The sequence below is a fragment of the Rhinolophus sinicus genome, chromosome 8 (assembly GCF_057876585.1).
Source record: "Rhinolophus sinicus isolate RSI-liver-muscle chromosome 8, RSI-T2T, whole genome shotgun sequence".
NCBI lineage: Eukaryota > Metazoa > Chordata > Mammalia > Chiroptera > Rhinolophidae > Rhinolophus > Rhinolophus sinicus.
The window spans coordinates 41,586,313-41,606,620 of record NC_142508.1 but is presented as its reverse complement, the minus strand read 5'-3'; the positions used below and the strand labels follow the sequence as shown (position 1 = coordinate 41,606,620).

The window sequence follows — 20,308 nt, the reverse complement described above, 5'->3', positions numbered from 1 at the left end:
AAAGAAAGTTTCACGCATACAGTAGTCCTTTTTCTTCTTACTGCATCTCACCTCTGTTCACCTGTGCTCGTTCAGTCCTTTTCCCACTCCCCTTTGTTGTCACAAATTATCCTTTTACGCTGTGCGTTCATTTCTAAATTGCAGGAGCTACTGTCATTTTCTTTTTAAATGTTTTTTTTTTTTACCACTTTTAACCTTTATATTTAAATGTTTAATACAGGATTCTGAACAAGGGTTGCACTTTTCTGCTTCTGTCTGGGAGTCATCATATTACTCATAGTTTTGTATCCTTTTGTCTTTTTTTTAAAGTTTCAGATAGAAGAGTATCTTTCAGCTCTTCTTGTATTGCAGGTCTTGTGGTGGTAAATTCCCTGAGCTTCTGTATGTCTAGAAAAGCCATTATTTCTCTTTCATATCCAGAGGATAAATTTCCTGGATATATTTTTATTTGATGGTGATTTCTCTTGCAATACTTTGAATATTTGGTTCCATTCTCTTCTAGCTTGTAGGGTTTCTGCTGAAAAATCTGATGATAATCTAATACGGTTTCCTTTATAGGCTACTGTTTTCTTTTCCCTGGTAATTCTTTGTCATTACTTTTTGACAGTTTTAATATAATTCTTTGTCATTACTTTTTGACAGTTTTAATATAATATGCCCTGGAAAACACTTTTAGATTTGAAGATCCAGTTCTTGCCATAGTTTGGCAAGTTCTTGTTGATTATTTGATAGGCGCTCTTTCCCCTTCTCCCCCTCGTCTCCTTCTTGTATACCCATTATTCTTACAGTGCCCTTTCTAATGGAGTTAGTTACCATAGAGTTCTTTCACTTTATTACTCTAGATTCTCCTTCCACCTGAGTCATTTCTAGATTTCTATCTCCTATGTCACTAATTCTTTCCTCCATCTGGTCTATTCTATTTCCTAAGCCCACTGGTTTATTCTTCATCTCTTTTACTGAGTTCTTGAGCTCTAGAATTTGTTTCATTCTTTTGTTAAGTTTTAATCTCCATTGTTCATTTTGATTTCTGAGTTCACTGATCTGCCTTTGAGTTTTTTTGTATCTTGCCGAGTTTTTCCAGAATGGCAATCTTGAGTTCTCCATCATTTAAATCACATACTTCCATGTCTTTTATTTACTGAAGATTTTTCATTTTCTTTCTGAATTCCCTCGTTATTGATTATTCAGCAGGCTTGGATTATTTCTCTGCCTGAGAATTTGTGGGAATGAGAACTTTTAATGTGTTTGACACTTCAGTGCATAGCAGGTTGACATATAGAGGTCTTTTTTCAGTAGGTAGTGCTGAAGTGCAAGTTTTTCTGTCATCTGCACTGCTCGGGCTTGGGGCATCTCTGTGGGGTGTTGTAGCTTTGGCCGAGCAAAATGCCCCACATTCCTTGAAGAGGTGGGTGTCCTCTTTAAGACCTAGTCACCTCAGTCTCAGGGCACCTCTCCAGTGGACTGGAAGTGGTGGGCTGTGGGTCTGTGTGTTCCCAGCACCACTGTCCTGTAGCCAGAAGCTGCCAGCAGAGCCAGTCTGAGTTTACCCAGCTGCCTCTACCCAGCTGCACAGAGATGGGTGGAGGGATTGATTGGCTGGGGCAGGGGCAAGCGGATCATGTGTCTGCGGCTCTGCTCTTACTAGTGGGTTTGGCCACAGTGAGTACAGACCACTTAAGCTGGAAAGCTTTTTTCATCCCTTTCACATCTGCCGAGTGGGCCATGGGATGGGGTGGATGGGTTCCGGCGTCTGTGGAATCTTTTTTCTGGTGCTGGCGGCTGTGGAACACTGTGACCCTTTGCACCACATCTCTGACTTTGACCCTGATCCTGTAGCGTCAACGTGTGCCAACCACCCAGGCCCGACTATTATCTCTGCCTCTCCGGTTTGCCCAGTCGGGTTTGTACCCCCATCCTTCAATGCTATTGCATCTACGGGGGCCATGGCAGGTGACATACTGAACCCGGCTTCTGTCCCTGTCCTCCGCCCTGTCCCATCTCTGCTGTTTGCTCAGATACATCCACCTTCAGCATTCTCAATGCACGGATCCCAGACGTGTTTGTGTGTTGAGCAGGGATTCCTTTGTTGAATTACAGCTGTCCAACTTGTAACTTAGGGGAGACACCTACAGGCCCTCTCACGCTGCCGTGCTGCTGCCGTACTCTCATCTATATCCTATGTTTTCATGGCTGTATGTTATTAAAACACATCCAGATATTTTGCTGATATTTCCTTTTTTTTCAAATTCACTATGAAGATCTCCATGTATGCTCTCACTTTTTCTAGTCTCCTAAGCAAAACCTCTAGTGCTAGAGTTGCCAGGTCAAAGGGTGTTTTGATACATATGGACCAGCTAATGTTCCCTTCTACCAAGAGGTGTTGAACAGAGTGCTGTGTAAGTTACAGTCCATCTAAATTGTTACATTTAATGAAATTCAATCAAAATTAAATAAAGTTTCTTGTCCCACTGCCCTCTCCCCATTTTAGCAAGAAAAATGAGGGTGAGTGCGACAAAATTAATGTCCTTGAAATCTGCCCAAGCCCCTGCCTAAAGAGGTCAGGATGGAGGAAGGACTGTGCAGAAAAGGCAATTTGACCTAAGCCTGCATGGAAATGAGACAAAACCCATTATTAACAATTCAAGTTTACTGAAATTTTGTCATTAGTAACCACTTTTAACACTTTGAAACAATTACAGTAAAACCCTACCTTAATGAATTAGGGTTCAAAATTTCCAATCTTACAAATTCAGTCATTGGATTAATAAAAAAAAACAGTACATTTCAGCCTATAAAATACAAGCGAATGACTGGCTAAATATTACACTGTACACACTGAGGCTCGCTGGGGGATGGGAGCCATTCACAAATCTTGTCCAAATTTCTTTTATTGTGGATGGCAGAATTACATGATTTTTCTGTAGTTCAGTATTTCCTGAAACGAATCTTAAGGCTATTTCCAGGAGTCCTTTTGAGTATGTTGTTATGAATTTAAGGTAGGGAATTGACAAGAATTTTTAAATACTTGCCCTAATTATAGGATTTTTCTCCACTTTGTTTAGTAATTGCTGGGCACCCACTACCAGTCAAGCAGTTCTACAAGGTAGAGACAGTGGTGAAAACTACCCCTGCCTACGTGGAGGTTACGCTGTAGCTGACATCAATATTGTTTATCCATCTTTATACTTTCATTAAAGTCCTATCCATAAGCTTTTATAAGCCCTTTCTTCTGGGTAGACTCCAATGAAATTTAAGAGTCTTCGATAGTATTCATCTTGAGAATTATGACATTCAAAACTCTGGTATAACCACCGACCATATTTATAAAACCAGTTTTCTGTCACGTGTGAAATCTGATGTTTATAAAGAATTCACCTCCCACCTGAGTCCTTAAAACAGCACTTCGTAGAGCTTCTTCCCTGCGATGATTCCTTAAAGCTTCTGAGTTCTGAAGGAACTTTCCACAATTACCAGCATAGACTTTCCAATGGAGACAAAGATGTGAACTCTTAACTGAAGGCCACATCACACCTCACAGTTCTATAGATTCCCTCCAGTGTGGATTCTCTGATGATATACAAGGTGTGATCTCTGGCTGAAGCCCTTACAACACACATCACATATGTAAGGTCTCTCTCCAGTGTGGACCCTCTGGTGTGTGTGAAAATGTGAGGCCTGACTGAAGCCCTTCCCACACTGCTGACATGTATAGGGTTTCTCTCCTGTGTGGACCCTCTGATGGGCACTGAGCCCAGCACTCCAACTGAATTCTTTCCCACACTCCTCACATTTAAATGGTTTCTCACCGGTGTGAATTATCTGATGGACTTGAAGATTTGACCTCTGGCTGAAGGCCTTACCACAGGTATCACATTTGAATGGTTTCTCTCCAGTGTGGACCCTCTGATGGGCTTGAAGATGTGAGGCCTGACTGAATCGCTTCTGACACGCATCACATTTGAATGGTTTTTCCCCAGTGTGGACACTCTGATGAGCTTGAAGATTTGAGGCCTGACTGAAGCCCTTCCCACACTCTTCACATTTATAGGGTTTCTCTCCCGTGTGGACTCTCTGATGATTGTGAAGGTTCAAGCTCCAATTGAAGCGCTTCCCACACACCTCACATTTGTATGGTTTTTCTCCAGTGTGGACTCTCTGATGGGCTTGAAAATATGAACTCTGACTGAAGCCCTTCCCACACACATTACATCGAAATGGTTTCTCTCCTGTGTGAACCCTCTGATGGCTCTGGAAACTTGAAGCTGAACTAAAACCCTTCCCACACTCTTCACATTTATATGGTTTTTCTCCTGTGTGGACTCGTTGATGACTATGAAGATTAAAACTCAAACTAAAGCACTTACCACACTCGTCACATTTGTATGGTTTCTCTTCAGTGTGGACTCTCTGGTGGGTATGAAGATTTGAGCTACAACTAAAGCGTTTGCCACAATCTGCACATTTGTATGGTTTCTCTCCAGTGTGAATTCTTTCGTGGGCCTGAAGGTGGGATCTTTGAGTGAAGCCCTTTCCACATATCTCACATTTGTAAGGTTTCTCTCCAGTGTGGACTCTGCAATGAATATTAAGATCTGTGCTACGACTGAAGCCCTTCCCACAACTTTCACATCTGTAGGGCTTCTCTCCTGTGTGAATAGGCAAGTGAGCATAAAGATGTGAGGTCTGATTAAAGCTCTTACCACACTCATGGCACGAATAGGGTTTCTCCCCTGTGTGGACTCTCTGATGAGTCTGCAGGTTTGAGCTCTGACTGAAACCCTTGCCACACTCATGACACCAGTAGCGTTTTTTTCCTGCACGAACACTTGGCTGAACAGGGATGGTATCCTTCTCATTTGTACTGTATGTAAGGGCCTGCTTTCCCAAGTGTACCTGCCGATGAACTTGAAGACTGGCGCAGTCACTGAAGGCCTTTTCACATTCGTTACACTGGTAGGTGTTCTGTCCTGTGTGGATTATACTGAGCTGGGCAAGAGGTGACACCTTGGACATATCTACACCACAGCCCTTGTGAGCTTCATCTCCTGTGTGGACTGGATCATCATGAGGGTGTGAAATACAACTGAAAATGTTAACACAGGGAGCAAATATACATAATTTGTTTTTCACTGGTGTCTGCTTACAACTTCGCTGGTAATTCTGTGTCTCGTTCAGATATATTTTACTCCAGGGATTCTGGGCTCTCCCAGCTGGAAAGTCTTGCTTTTCATTAATATTGGAATGACCCTCTAGGAGATTCAGTATACAGCTGTCTTCCACATGAGCCTGAATGGATATTTCGGTTCCCACCTGATGGGGGGAACTGTGTTCTTTACAGAGTTGAGAACTCTTTTCTTGAATATGTATCATGGAGTCTTGACTTTTGGTTAATTTACTCACAACATGTTTCTTGATTTGCCAGCATGAAAGCTCTCCCAATGAAAGGCACCTTACTCTGGCTCCATGAAGAGTGTCCGTCTCATTTTCATTGCTGCCTCCTGGAAGGAACAAGAGAATAAAGAATTAAGGCCAAAGAGATTGACATTAGCAAGAAAGCGGTTAAGGAAGCTGCAAGCCCTTGTTCCCCCAGGAAACATTTAAAAAGAACAACAACTAGAGACAATAAATTTGTAAGAGTTCTGGAAAAGGATCGAAGGTCTACAGCAACCAAGAGAGCATCCAATCAAGAGCAAGCCATATTTACAAAGGTATGAAATTTGGGATCAGCCAAGACTGAGGGGATAAGGTCTTCTTGGGTCTGTGAGTGGTTCTTCCCATTCCCCACTATGTACAACTACTTTTAAATACCGCGTCATTTTTACTTTTGGTATGGTAGGGTCTGAAGGATGCAGCAGGCGACCTCCCAACTCCCTACCTTGACCTGGATACAGCAGAGTAGACTTTCTTTGCAATATTGTAACCTGTCTTGGGGATGCCTGAGGAATCAGTTCTCTGCTTTGCCCGACTCAGAGACAGGATGGGGAAAGCAGCAGACACTCTTCATGGAAGCTACAGGGGACTACAGACTCACCAAAGCCTAAAGAAAGAGATTATGTGTGAAGGAATGGACTAGAACATCTAAAATAAAAAAAACCTAGGGTGGCACTTTTTGGGAGATGAAGAGATTTAAAAGCATCTGTGTAAGAGGGAATCGAGCAATCATACACACAGACCCAGGAAAGACATTAATTCAGAAAAAGACCTGAGAGGACCTTGAGCCCTCTCCCTGGGGCAGACACCTAGGCTCAGAACACACCCTGTACATGGATCGTCCTCGGGAAAAAGCCCGTCGGCAAAGACTGGAAGAGGGGGCTGTTTTCTCAAATGCCCTATTTTCAACAGAAACAATAAAAGTATAAAATAAACAGGAAGATGTGGCCTATTTAAAGGAAGAAAATAAAGTGACTGCAACAAACTACCCACGAAGAAACACAGGTATCAGAGTGTCTAAGACTCTAAAACAACTGTCATATACGGTCAAAGAGCTAAGCAGAGAGTGAGGTAAGCAAGATGGCGGGTACGCAGCCCCCGTCCCTGCTCCCACAGGAGCACCTAATCATTACCACAATGTGGAAAAAATACACTTTGAAAACTTTTAAAACCAGTTGAGAAGCTGCAACAACCAAGAGAACATCTAACCAAAATAAGCTGAACTCAAAACTGTACAAAATTTCCTGGTGTTTCCACTCGCCTCAGCCAGGCTGGCACAGTGTGGGGTGGGTGGGAGGCCACTGCCCCATTCCTGGTTCCTCCCTCAGGATGGAAAGGAAAGAACAGAACTTGCTTATGGTTCTGGCTAGCCTGGGGCTGGTTTCTGTCTCACCTGAGTAAGTACTATGGGAACCGTGGCGTAATTAGTAATGGGGGTGTATGTAAAGCATAGGGAATCTAGTCAGTGATGTGGCAATAACTATATATAGTGCCAGGTGGGTACTAGATTGATGGGAGTGATCACGTCGTAAATTTTATAAATAGCTAGTCACTGTGTTGTACATCTGAAACTAATGTAATATTGTATGTCAACTGTAACTTAAAAATAAAACATTAAAAGAAAAGAATACCCAGTTAACATAGGTGCAAAAATCTTAACAAAGAGAAAAATCTTTGTTTCTAGAAACATAACAAAAAGGGTAGTACATAATGCATCAGTGGGGTTAATCCCAGGAATGTAAGGTTGGTTTAACATGTGATCATTTAACATTAAATCATCAATGCCTTTTGCCACATTAACAATAAAAAGGAGAAAAATCTTACGATCATCTCAATAAATGCGGAATAAGCATTGACAAAGTACCATTCGTGATGAATAGGCATTGAATTACTAGGAAGAGAAAGGAACTCTACCCAGTAAGGACACCTGAAGAGGCCCTACCAGTAACACCATCCTCAGTGTTGAAAATATGAGCATTTCCTACCTGCATCAGGAAAAGGGAACAAGAGCCATGCAGACTGGAAAGGAAAGAAGTCAAACTATATTTACAGAGGTTATCATTCTACACACAGAAAATCTTTGGGAATATACAAAAGTGCTTCTAGAATAGGTGAATATAAGAAGGTTGCAGGCTACAAGGTTGACATACAAAAATCAACTGCAGTACTATATGGTAGAAGCAAATACTGAAAAATGAAATAAAAAAATAATTGTTTATATAGCATCAAAAAAAATAAAACACTTCTGAAAAATTAAAGATATATAATTCCTATATACTAAACACTATATTGTGATTTATAAGAAATACGTATTTGGTCTTCCTCCCTGGTTCCTGGCTCACAGCTCCCCAAACCCTTGAAATTTCCTAAGTGATAAGAACAATGGGAGCATCTTTTGTTATTTTGGTCTTTTAGCCTCGCTTCCTGAAATGGCTTCAGAGGCACAAAGGGGAAATGGGTGTCTTGTTATTCATAAGTCCCTTTCAAGCACACCTGAGTTTTTCTTAAGAAGGTGCTTTGGGAAAGCACCTAGGGCTGGGGGCTCGTTGCCAGGGGAACCAACAGTGATTAGAGCAGGGGTGTCCAAACTTTTTTCAACGTTTTTCACCAAGGGCCATATGCGGTAAAATACACAAATAGCCAGGCCACTCACTCGAGGTGAAGTACGTATTGCCTCACGTGGTTTATTTAAGTAAACTAAATATATTTTTGGAATTTTCTGTGGGCCAATTAACAATGGATCACGGGCCGCAGTTGGCCCATGGGCCGCAGTTTGGACACCCCTGGATTAGAGGGTTTGGAACTTTCAGTCCCAACCCCTGAGGTCTGACTAGGGAGAGGGGCTGGAGGCTGAATCACCGATGGCTGATGATTTGATCAGTCGTGCTTGTGTACAGAGCCTCCATAAAAACACAAGAGGGAATTCGGGGAGATTCTGGATTGGTGACCACGAGGAGGTGCAGGTGAAATCGGGCCCTAACACGGAAACCAGACCCTAAGAGGGTTGTTGTTCCTCCCCTTCCCACCCTGCAGTTTTAAGTGTCTTTCAGGAGATAACAGCAGCCTCCTCTGAGCCGGAGACCACCACACCAAGCCGGATCACACTGGTGCCAGAGGCTTGAGCAGGCGCAGTTAACAGCTAAATAACCCCAAAATGACCTCGAGAGCACAAGGGAACCCAAATGCATGGAACTCAAGTAGCAGAGATGCAACTTCTACCACCTGGAGCCCATTAAGCAGCACGGGGTCCACCAATAAGGAAGATCGTGTGCAGGGACCAAATCTGGACACACGACTGATAAACTCTGCCAGACTGGGATTTTGTTGTTCTTTCTCGCTCTTTCCATCCCTACCCTTAGATGGCTTAGATCCAACACTATCCAATCAGACCCCCTGAATTAGAACTAATAAATATGTATAACCTTTCCTTATCCTCACCTCTTAAAACTGATCCCAAGCCTTTGTTTGGGAAGACTAATTAGACCTTTTTCCCTGGTTTCCTCATTTGACTGTCTTGCCGAGAATAAATCTTTCTTGTCAAAAGCTGCTGCCTCAGACTTTTGGCTTCTCTGTAAATGGCAGGCAACACAGGGACAGTGGCAGCCCAGAGACCATGGAAGCTCCCCACCCCTTCCCACACAGCTTGCCATACGTATCTCTTCCATCTGGCTGTTCCTGAGTTACATCCTTTAATAGTAAACTATAATAATAATAGTTTATAATAATAATAAACTTTAATAATAATCTACAATAATAAGGTAAAATGTTTTTCTGAGTTCTGTGAGCTGCTCTAGCACATTATAGGAACCTAAGGAGGTGGGTATAGGAACCTCACACCTATAGCCAGTTGGTCAAAAGCACAAGTGACATCCTGGACTTAAGATTGATGTCTGAAGTGGGTTGGGGGGACCGCAAGGACTGAACCCTTAACCCGTAGGATCTGATGCTGCTTCCAGGTAGAGGGTGTCAGAATTGAGCTAAATTGTAGGGTGCCTAGTCAATGTCTGCTGACAATTGAACATTACATGAAGATCAATGGAAAAGAATAGAGAGCCCAGAAATAGACCCAAACATACTGGGGGTGCCAAAAAAAATGTATACACGACTTGTATTCATCTTTTGTTATCAGTATATAGAGAGTATTACAATATTAATACAGTTTTTTCCTTTCTTAAAGTGTGTATACATTTTTTTTGGCACCCTCTGTATAGGGCCAATTAATTTGAAAGAAATGCCAAGGTAATTCAATGTGGAACATTAGTCTTTTGAACAAATGAGAGCCGGAAAACTAGGTATCACTAGGAAAAAAAAAAAAGCCTTAACCCTTACCTCACACCATACATCATACTCAAAATAGATCACAATTTAAACTATAAAACTTTTAGGGGAAAAGAAAAAACATAGGATAAATTCTTTGCAACCTTCAGGTTGGCAAAGATTTGTTAAGACACAAAAAGAATACACCATAAGAAAAAACTGATAGTTATCAGAGGGTAAGGGGGTGGTGGTAGATGAGGGTAAACGGGGTCAAATATATGGTGATGAAAGGAGAACTGCCTCTGGGTGGTGAACACACAGTGTGATATATAGATGATGTATTACAGAATTGTACACTTGAAAGCTATGTGATTTTACTAACCATTGTCACCCCAATAAATTTTAATAAAAAGAAAAAAACTGATAAATTGTACTTCATTAAAAGACATTTGCTCTTAGAAAGACACCATTAAAAAAATGAAAAGGCAATACAGACTGGGATAAAATTCCTGCCAACTTATCTGTGTATATCCATAATAAAGAATCCTTCCAACTTAATATTAAGATAAACAAATCAATTTTTTAAAAAAGATCAAAGGTCTGAACTCAGGTACTACACAAAAGATACGCAAATGGCCAAGACAAACTTGAAAAGACAACCCTGAAACAATGTTTAAAATCATTAATCATCATTAAAACTACAACGAAGTACCATTTCACATCCAGTAGAATGGATAAAATTAAAGAGTGATGATCTAACCAAACTCACATACACTCCTGGGGGCAATGCAGGCTGGTACAGCTACTGTGAAACAGGTGGCCTGTCTCTTAGGTTAAACATGCATCCACCATGAGCCAGCCAATCCCACTCCTACATATTTTCCCAAGAGAAAAAAGAACCTGAATGTGAATTTTCATTGCAATTTTAGTCACAGTAGCTAAAAACTGGAAACAACCCAAAAGTCCTTCAAAATGGTGAAGAGACAGAGATGGTACAATCACACCAAGAAATACTACTCAGCAATGGAAAAAAACTCCTGAAACACACATCTCAAAAACAATGCAAAAAAAAAACCAGACACAAAAAATGGTGTATGATTCCATTTGTATAAACTTTATGGGGGAAAAGAGTGATAGCAAGCAGATCAGTGGTTGCCTGGGGGTGAGGGGAAAGGACAGTCAGTGGGTGTAAGTGAAATTGTTGGGGTGCTGGAAATGGTACTGTTTACATGGCTGATACATTTGTCAACTTATTAAACTGTATACTTAAAAATGGGTGAATCTGCGAAGAAACAGAAAGTAGAATAGTGGGTGCCAGGGAATCGTGAGAGAGGGAAGTAGGGAGTTGTGGTTTAACAGGTACAGAGAGATTCAGAGTTGTGAGATGAAAGAGTCCTGGAGACTGGCTGTACTGATAAAGTGAATGTACTCAACACACTGAACTGTCCACTGGAAATGGTTCAGAGGGTAAATTTTATATTATGTGGGGTGGGTTTTGTTGTTGTTGTTGTTACAATTTTTTTAAAGGGGTGTATTTCCCCAAGACTGTCAAGGTTATGAAAACCCAGGAAAGAATGAAAAACTGTCAGAGACCACAGGAGACTGAGGAGAGAATGAAAATTACATGCAGTGTGGTGCCCTGGATTGGGTTCTGGGACAAAAAGAGAATATTAATGGAAAACAAGGGAAATCCAAATAAAGTCTGGAGTTTTTCTTAATAGTAATGGTAATGTACCAGTGTGGATTTTATAGTTTTGAAAAATTTATCATGGTCATGTAAGGTGTTAACGATGGAGGAAAGCAGGGGAAGAGTTTAAGGGAATTCTTTAAAAGGGTGAATTTTACCATATGTAAATTGTTTCTCAATAAGGTTGATTAAAAAGCATTTCTGACTAGTGCACAGTCATTGCTTTCTTTTTTTTTAAACTTTTATTTATTTAAGTGCGTTTTTCCAGGACTCAACATCTCCAAGTCAAGCAGTTATCTCAATCTAGTTGTGGAGGGCGCAGCTCACAGGGGCCCATGTGGGGATCGAACCGGCAACCTTGTTGTTAAGAGCACTGCGCTCTGACCAACTGAGCTGACCGGCTGCCCCTAAATCATAATACCATTCTCCAATAAAAGGAGCCCGGGGTCCCTGGACAAGTGGCTGATTTTAAGGCTGGGCAAGAAAAATACAAGATGAGGCAGAGCATCACATAGTCAGAGGTAAGGAAATTCTCAAAAAAACCTAAGGATGGGGCGTGACGAAAACTGAAAGAGCTCCAGTCAAAGCAGCAACAATTTGACAGCAAAATAAACAATGCAAGACTGGATTATAACCCGAAATATAATATAAATACACGAATCCATACTAATCATAGACAGGTACTAAATGACAATAGGAGTTACTGTTACAGATACATAGTGATACGTCTATGGGTGACAGGACATACTCCAGCAAAAGCCAGTGGAAGGACAGATAAAACGGAAGTGGCAGAAGCTGATGACTACTGAGACGGTATGGATATACACTATATAGACCGTATTGTACTATCTTCATTCTTTTTGTATTGTCAATATTTCTAAAATAAAAAGGAGAAAAAGCAGATCATCGAGATTATGTATGTATGTGGAGGGAGAAGTGGAGAAGCAGAGAATTAACTTTTTTAAGCGTCATGCCAACTTTCAATAACAAAAAAGATGTGATGAGTGTTAAAACTAAACTCAACTGTAGGGTTACAAATGGTATCCCATGAAATCATTTTTATCACGTATGCCCCAGTTTGGTGGTTTATTACATGATTATCTTAATGAAGCACATACATAATTTTAGAACTAATTTTCTATGTTTTGTACATTTTTTAAATTCTCCCACTTTCATAGATGTCACACTTGTAGGAAAATGGCAAACTGGCAGCTCAGGTGTCCACAAAAATGTTCACAGGCCTAAATCGGGCTGTACTAAGAGCATACAGGCTCCAAGTCCTGACTCATCACAGAGAAGCTACGTGAGATTTTTCTAAGGCATTAAGTTTCCTCCTATAAAACGTAGATAATTACATCACCTAAAGAATCAACGCATAGAAACAGTTTCTTATAATACTTATGATAAATTAGTTAAGAGTATTACCAAATGTTGCAAATTACACTTGAACTTACTCAGAAATGCAAAAGGTTCAACATTTCAGTAATTTCTCCTCTTTTCCTACATAGGAATCTCCTTGTCTACACAGTTGTATCAGTGACTTCTATAAATGTCACATTTGAAATTTCTGCCAGAAAACTTCACCTAAGTCATATGATTGTTTACAAGGAGATTAGGATGGATGGGACAAGGAGATTAGGATGGATGGCATAAGTGAGAGATGACGACCTGGCTGGAAATACAGATTCCACAAAAAACTAAAACCAAAACCAGAAAACAACCTGTTAAAACTATTAAGTGAATTCAGCAAAGTAGCAGCATACAATGTCAACACATGAAAATCAGTGGCATTTCTATACATAATGAACAATCTGAAAAGGAAATTAAGAAAACAATTCCATTTACAATAGCATCACAAATAATAAAATAGGAATATACCAAGGGGTGAAAGACTTGTACACCAAAAATATAAAACATTAATAAAAGAAATTAAGGAAGACGTTAAAAAAATGGAATGATATCCCATGTTCTTGTTTGGAAGATTTAATATTGTTAAGATGCTGATGCTACCCAGAGGGGATCTACAGATTCAATGCAATCCCTACCAAAATCCCAACAACATAGAAACAGAAAAGTTCATCCTTAAATTCATAGAAAACCCCAAGGGAACCCGAAGAACCAACACAATCTTGAAAAAGAAGAAAAGAGTTGGAGGACTCATTCCAATCTTACAACTTCCTATAAAGCTACTGTAATCAAAATAGTGTAGCACTGACATAAAGAAAGACATACATAGAGACCAGAATAGACCAGAGTCTAGAAATAAGCCATTGCCTATATGGTCAAATGATTTTTGACAAGGGTGCCAAAGCCATTCAGTGGGGAAAGGACTGTCTTTTCAACAAACGGTTCTGAGAAAACTGAATATCCACATGCAAAAAAATGAAGTTGGACCCTTCCTTATACTATATACAAAAACTATCTGAAAATGTATCAAAGACCTAAACATAAGAGCTAAAACTATAAACTCCTAAAAGAAAACACAGGCAAGAGCTCCATGATATTGGATTTGACAATGATTTCTTAGATATGGCACAGGCAACAAAAGAGAAAACAAATATGACTTCATGAAAATGAGAAACTTCAGGGGCCGGCCCGGTGGCTCAGGCGGTTAGAGCTCCGTGTTCCTAACTCCGAAGGCTGCCGGTTGGATTCCCACATGGGCCAGTGGGCTCTCAACCACAAGGATGCCAGTTCAACTCCTCAAGTCCCGCAAGGGATGGTGGGCTCCGCCCCCTGCAACTAAGATTGAACATGGCACCTTGAGCTGAGCTGCCTCCCAGATGGCTCAGTTGGTTGGAGCACGTCCTCTCAGCCACAAGGTTGCCGGTTCGACTCCCACAAGGGATGGTGGGCTGTGCCCCCTGCAACTAACAATGGCAACTGGACCTGAAGTTGAGCTGCACCCTCCACAACTAAGACTGAAAGGACAACAACTTGACTTGGAAAAAAGTCCTGGAAGTACACACTGTTCCCCAATAAAGTCCTGTTCCCCTCCCCCAATAAAATCTTTTTTTTTAAAAAAAGACCTTATCAATAGAGTAAAAAGGCCACACATCAAATGAGAGGAGATACTTGCAAACCATATTATCTGATGTGGGATTAATATTCAGAATACACAGAAAACTCCTAACAACAAAAAAACAAAACACTCTGATTCAAAAATGAGCAAAAGATTTGAATAGACATTTCTCCAAAGATATACAAATGGTCAATAAGCCCATTAAAGATGGCCAACATCACTAATCACTAGAAAAATGCAAATCAAAACAATGAGATACAACTTCACATCCAACAGAATGGCTATTACAGAAAAAATGAGGAAATAACAAGAATTGGTGAGGATGCGGCAAACCGGAATGCTTGTTCACTGCTGGTGGGAACATAAAATGGTACGGCTGCTGTGGAAAACAGTATGGCAGCTCCTCAAAAATTAAAAATAGAATTACTATCTGATCCAGCAATTCTACTCTGGATGTACACAAAAAAGGATGGAACAGATATTTGTACACCCATGTGACAGCAGCATTATTCACAATAACCAAAAGGAAATTAAAACAATTGCATTTACAATAGCATCAAAAAGAATCAAATATTAGGAATTAAGTATTAGGCAAACAACCCAAATGTCCATCAACGGACATAGAAAATGTGGAGTGTGCATATAGTGGAATATTATTCAGCCTTAAAAAAGCGGTTCTAACAATGCTACATCACGGATCCACCTTGAAAATACTCTAAGTGAAATAAACGAGACACAACAGTAGAAATGCTACATGATTCCACTTATAGTGAGGTACATGGAATGGTCCAATTCATAGAGACAGAAAGTATAACAGTGGTGACTGGGGTGAGGGGAGAAACGGGTGTCATTGTTTAATGGCGACAGAGTCTCAGTTTGGGACACTGAAAAGTTCTGAAGATGAACAGTTGTGATGTTGGCACAACCATGTGAAAGGACTTAATGTCACTGAAGTGTGCACTTCAAACAGTAAAAATGATAAATTTTATGTTATGTATATTTTACCACAATTACAATATGTGCTAATATTTCTGGTGCCCTAGTGCTGAGACACAAATTAATGCAAGTTAAGGATAGGCAGTGAAGGGGAAATGGTGTTTTAAACAGAGTGGCCAGAGAAGGCCTTGGATGAAATGAGTTGAGCAGAGACAGGACTGAATAAGAAAGAGGGGTTGGAGGTTTATGGAAAAGCAGCATTCCAGCCGAAGAAAGTAAGACGTCCTGATGCAGAAGCATATTGTCATATGTGAGGAACAGGTGAGGCCGGCGGAGCCAAAGGGATGCAGAAATGACGGGAGAAAGCTGTGGAATGGTAAAGCCGGGTGAATGAGCAGACACCACTCGGCTTTCCAGGCCCCTGAAGTACTTTGGGATTTATTGAGGGAAATGGGAAGCGAGTGGACGGCTTGAAAAGGAGGAGTGACCCGATGTGACAAGTTCCCAAAGTCCTTCTCAGACTGCTGTGTGGGGAAGAGAGCGCCCAGAAGAGGCAGAATGACGGACTGTTAAAACCTACAAAGTGTTTCCTGCAGTTCTCCCCCAGATGCCTACCTCTTGGGGTCTGGATCTCCATCATCCAGAGCTTTTCTTCCCTCTCCAGCTGAGATATCACATCTGGTTTGGAGGACTGATGCCCTGAGAAAAGATTACGAGTTAAGTGAAAACATTCACGGTAAAAACTACTAAACATGTGGGTTCCAATCCCATGATGCCAGGCTCTACCCACCTCTCCAAACATTACCCAAAGCAGTGTTTATCAAACACTTTGCTGCAACTCACTAAATTCGTGACCCACCAATGGCTCATGACCCACAAGTTTAAAAGGATGTGTGAAATTAGGAGCCAGGTACAGCCATGCTCAACTGTTCACTTACAGTTAATTTACAAAAGACAAACGTTTGCTTTGGAATAGACTAGAATTGTCTTGTCTCTGTGTTCCGAAGGGACTGGGAAACTGGTTTCTAAGGAGTCCTGATGCCTCGAAGTAGTAGGCAGAGCCCAGGGATGCTACCAAATGCCTAAAATGCACAGGACAGTCCCCACAACAAAGAATTCTCTGCCCCCAAATGTCAATAGTGCCAGGTTGAGAAACACTGCTCAAGGGGATGAAGCCACATTACACAGGGCACCCGTCCTCACCCAGTGACAGCAGGTTCCTGAAGTTCTCCAGCATCACGTCTCGGTACAGCTTCCTCTGGGCGGAGTCCAGCAGCCCCAGCTCCTCCTCAGTGAAGACCACAGCCACGTCCTTAAACGTCACCGCCTCCTACAACACCAAACACAGGCACCCTCGATCTTACGACCAACGGCCACTGGGAGAGGGGCAGCGCTGAGAAAAGTGGAGATATGCATGAAGCTGTTCCAGACTCTAGGGACCGAACAAGTCTCTTTAGTAGTGTTTCTCCTCTTCCCCTTCCAGTCACATCAAAAATGTTGGGGGTGGGGGGTAGGGGGAGGGAATGAAAAGAAAAATTGGAAAAAAAACTTCGTACATGTAACATGGTGCCCTTTATATAGTTAAATAGTCTCCAGAACTGTCACCGTTAAACCATGGTATGTACACGTTTTACAATTAGACTGACAATGCCAAATTTTGTAAGAAATTCTGAGTGAATTTAGTCCTAACAGTACTAATAGAGTCTATCTCCTTCTCTCACTGGGTGAGACCCCAGGTGAGGGGCAACGTTATGCTTGGAGTCCTTCACCCACCAGCCATGCCAGGCATACATGCCACGTGGCCTCAGGCTCCTGAATGGTAGTCTCATTTCTTCTGGGTCTCTCCATTTACCCTAACTGGACACTTGAAACTCCTGGCTCAGGTCATTGAAACTTTAGTGTGTAAAAAATAACATAAACGGAGCCTCTTCAAAGTGGAATCAGAGCTGCCATCCCAGAGGAACTGCCTTGCAAGCTTTATTCCTCAAACCTTTGAAATGTTAAAACTGGGAAAATAACCTTTGGATGGGCTTAAAGCAGCACTGTGTTGCAAACCATTTCCACAGCTAACAGGAACGCAGACAGGACGACTGCAGGACTGAAAATGAAGGTTCTTTAGAATTAGCATCACTGTGTTTATCTGCACCTATAGAAATTCCTTCTTTAGCTTATTAACACCCACAGAAACGCCTTCTTTCTATTGATATAATTGTTCCTCTTCCCTCTCTCATGAATACCCCTCACCTTTGTCTCCTCATCAGAACACTATCTGGGTTTCTGCCTGAAGCACTGATTCCTGAATAGCTATTCTTTGGGCTCTGGAAAGCTATTGCCTCTCACTTTGGTCTTTTATTTTTAGGTTAAGTGTCAGATGGGGACTGAGTGGACTTCAGCAGGGATCTGAAAGTTCACAAATCTGTGTGTTACAATGAAGACAAGACCGTTTATATTGTCACAATTGTTTCACAGAGTAAATGGCTGGCCAGTCCTGGGTGCTACTAGACCTAGGATGTACTTCTTTAAAATATACTAACACGTCGGTGAGTAAAACAGGTACTTAACTATCATACATCCATGGTTTAACTTAGAATTAAAGCAATAATCTAGCTCTTCCCGTTTGAAAACAACTAAAATTATCTTCTCTGACTTCAGTACCAGCTGGATTGTTGCACCAAGCCATACTCGGGACATTCTTTCCACAAAATGTCAGGCACCACGTATAAGAAAACAACTGAATCCCTAGAACTTTAAGGAGAGAAAAATTTGTAGAATTCTCCTGTTTGGGGAGAAAGGTTATATGTAGAAAAACTCACTGCAAACATCTTTAAAGTGGTAAAATTCATAAACCACATAAATGAGGAGGAAAGGGGGAAGTATTAGGTATACTGTGGAAAATGATGTGGCCGTTTAAGTTGTAGGTGATATAAAATTAAACTTAAAAACCCAAAATGGTACTTAAACTATGATTCAGTATACATGTAAATGCAAATGATAAGGAATGTGGGAAAATGAAAACAGCTAATTTGTAAACGTGTTTATAAGGTGGGAGTTTTTATTTTATTTTTTATTTTAAAAAATATCTGATTTTCACAGTATTTGGAAATATGCAAAAAGCAAGAGCCTGGCATACAACAATATGTGAAGTGCCTTTGGTTCCATTTTCCCCCTACTGAGCAGGAGAAAAATGTGACCAACCTTTGAAAATTGAGAGATGTCACTTTAAGAAACAAAGACCCAACTTACCTGGAACTTGGTCATTTTTCTCCTCCTCCTTTGGGGGAAAAGCAGAATTCTGGGAAGGCCAAGCTGGGGAAGGGAAAGTCATCATGAGATGCTAGGGATGATGCTCGTCCACATGACACTCCACGGGGACACGACGGGGTGACCCTTTCTCTAGGCAGAGGCAGTGGCAACAAAGCTTAACAAGAAACAGGCTGGAGTCCAGTGTCCCCTGGGCCTCCTCAACCAGCTGCCATTATTCATGAACAACCCTTAAAACAGCCCTAACCTAAGTGCTTCTTGTAGCTTCTAGAATATTCCTGAGCCTGGTATCAGTGGAAATGAGAGGCAAGCATACAGGCAGTATAACTTAATGGGGCCAAATGCCTGAAATTATGGCATTTCTACGTATTACTTTCTATTATACTCACTAGCAGCGTAAACCTTGAGCAAGTTATTAATCTGAACATCATTCCAGTCACCTGACAATGGGGATAATATTGATGCCCGTATTCCCAATTTCCTGTAGCTAAAGACAAGCAGTGGTATTATGCTTTATGAAACTGTCCTTGCGAAAGTGCTTTCCAGAAAATGAATCTTTTAAGAAACCCAGAATTCAAAGATGATTGTTCTGTCCCATGAGTTACCCTTAGAAAAGTCTAATACTGACTGGCTGTTCTGTTGGTCATGATCGTTAAATTGCCAGATTCTTCCCCCCAAGAGGTGTAACCACTTGCAAATGATATTAAGCTGGAAAAGACTTAACAAAGTTCCTTCTCTCATATGCAAGTTAAATAATGACTAATAAAAACCTAAGCATGAGAAATCCCGTTGCATTTAAATCAACAATACGGGGCTGTTACACAACCATGCACACCTGTTAAGACCTCACTACACGTGTAGTCAGGCACTCCGCAAAGCCGAGATCACGACAGTTTCTCTGTCCGGGATAAACCCCAGAGGACTTTCCCCAGGATCCAGCTGAAGATCACTCTCCAGGAGTCGGGGTGCAGCCCCACGTCAGGCAGTGATCAGCGAGCAGAGAGCGACCCCATCCCGGGTTCGCCAGAGCTTGCAAACAACGGCTCCTTTCGGATTATTGTAACAAAATGTATGGTAACAGCCAACATTTTACTATGCACTGGGCACTATGGTAAGCTTTTTTATATATAACTTCATTTAATTATCACAAGAACACCAATGGTAAAGAACTAACCCTCTTTAGTCAAGAGAAACTGAGGCCAAGAGCGATCAAGTAACTCTGCGAGAAAGAGGCAGAGCTGGCTGGTGGGTCCTGGATCGGAGGATTGGGGGAGTGGAGGGATCGGGAGACCCTGAAACTCGAAGTACCAGGCAAGCCCGCCCTGACACGAGAGGCTCAGCGGAGCGGATGCGTACAGCCGCCGCCTCCATGTCAGCCCTCTACCGCTGGCCGTGGCTTCCCTTACCCAAGAGGAAGGACAGGGTCACTGCTCACCCAACGCCAAGGCCAAGAAGGCTCGGAGGAATCGTCAGGACGTGGGGTTAACTCACCTCACTGCGAGCAATCTCCGCCCGACCTCGCCTTCCCGGGAGCGGAAGTGCCTGCGACTATATACGGTTCCTGGACTACACTTCCCAGAATCCCCAAGGGAAAGCGCCTCAGATTTCACGCACTCCTGTACTACATTTCCCAAGATGCAGCTCGCAGGACAGCACTTGCAATTCTCTTGCTTGTGTTTTGACTACAGAGGAGGGTTCGGTTTGAGTTCTCTGCC

General features: G+C 41.7%; 1 protein-coding gene and 1 long non-coding RNA gene across 5 annotated transcripts in view; one reads left to right on the top strand and one right to left on the bottom strand.

The window, feature by feature from the left end:
• LOC141566997 (uncharacterized) overlaps window positions 1-11,595 on the top strand; it is a 65,667-nt gene extending 54,072 nt beyond the window's left edge. For both annotated transcript variants that reach the window (XR_012490026.2, XR_016021998.1), the window contains exon 4: window positions 5,423-11,595. This is a non-coding gene — a long non-coding RNA (uncharacterized LOC141566997). The remainder of the gene's footprint in view (window positions 1-5,422) is intronic.
• On the bottom strand, window positions 2,630-20,161 carry ZNF235 (zinc finger protein 235). 3 transcript variants are annotated; one of them, XM_019756550.3, is made up of 5 exons: window positions 20,085-20,161; window positions 18,576-18,638; window positions 16,536-16,662; window positions 15,948-16,031; window positions 2,630-5,498 (listed from the first exon to the last, which is right to left on the bottom strand). In XM_019756550.3, the coding sequence occupies exons 2-5, from the start codon at window positions 18,588-18,590 to the stop codon at window positions 3,541-3,543; spliced, it is 2,184 nt and encodes a 727-aa protein (XP_019612109.3). In that variant the 5' UTR covers window positions 18,591-18,638; window positions 20,085-20,161; the 3' UTR covers window positions 2,630-3,540. The 3 variants fall into 3 exon arrangements, with proteins under 3 accessions (XP_019612109.3, XP_088656245.1, XP_074170287.2); XM_088800119.1 differs by lacking the exon at window positions 20,085-20,161 and adding an exon at window positions 19,429-20,060; XM_074314186.2 differs by lacking the exons at window positions 18,576-18,638; window positions 20,085-20,161 and having other exon boundaries at window positions 15,948-16,023; window positions 16,536-16,652.
• Between the last annotated feature and the right edge of the window lie 147 nt (window positions 20,162-20,308).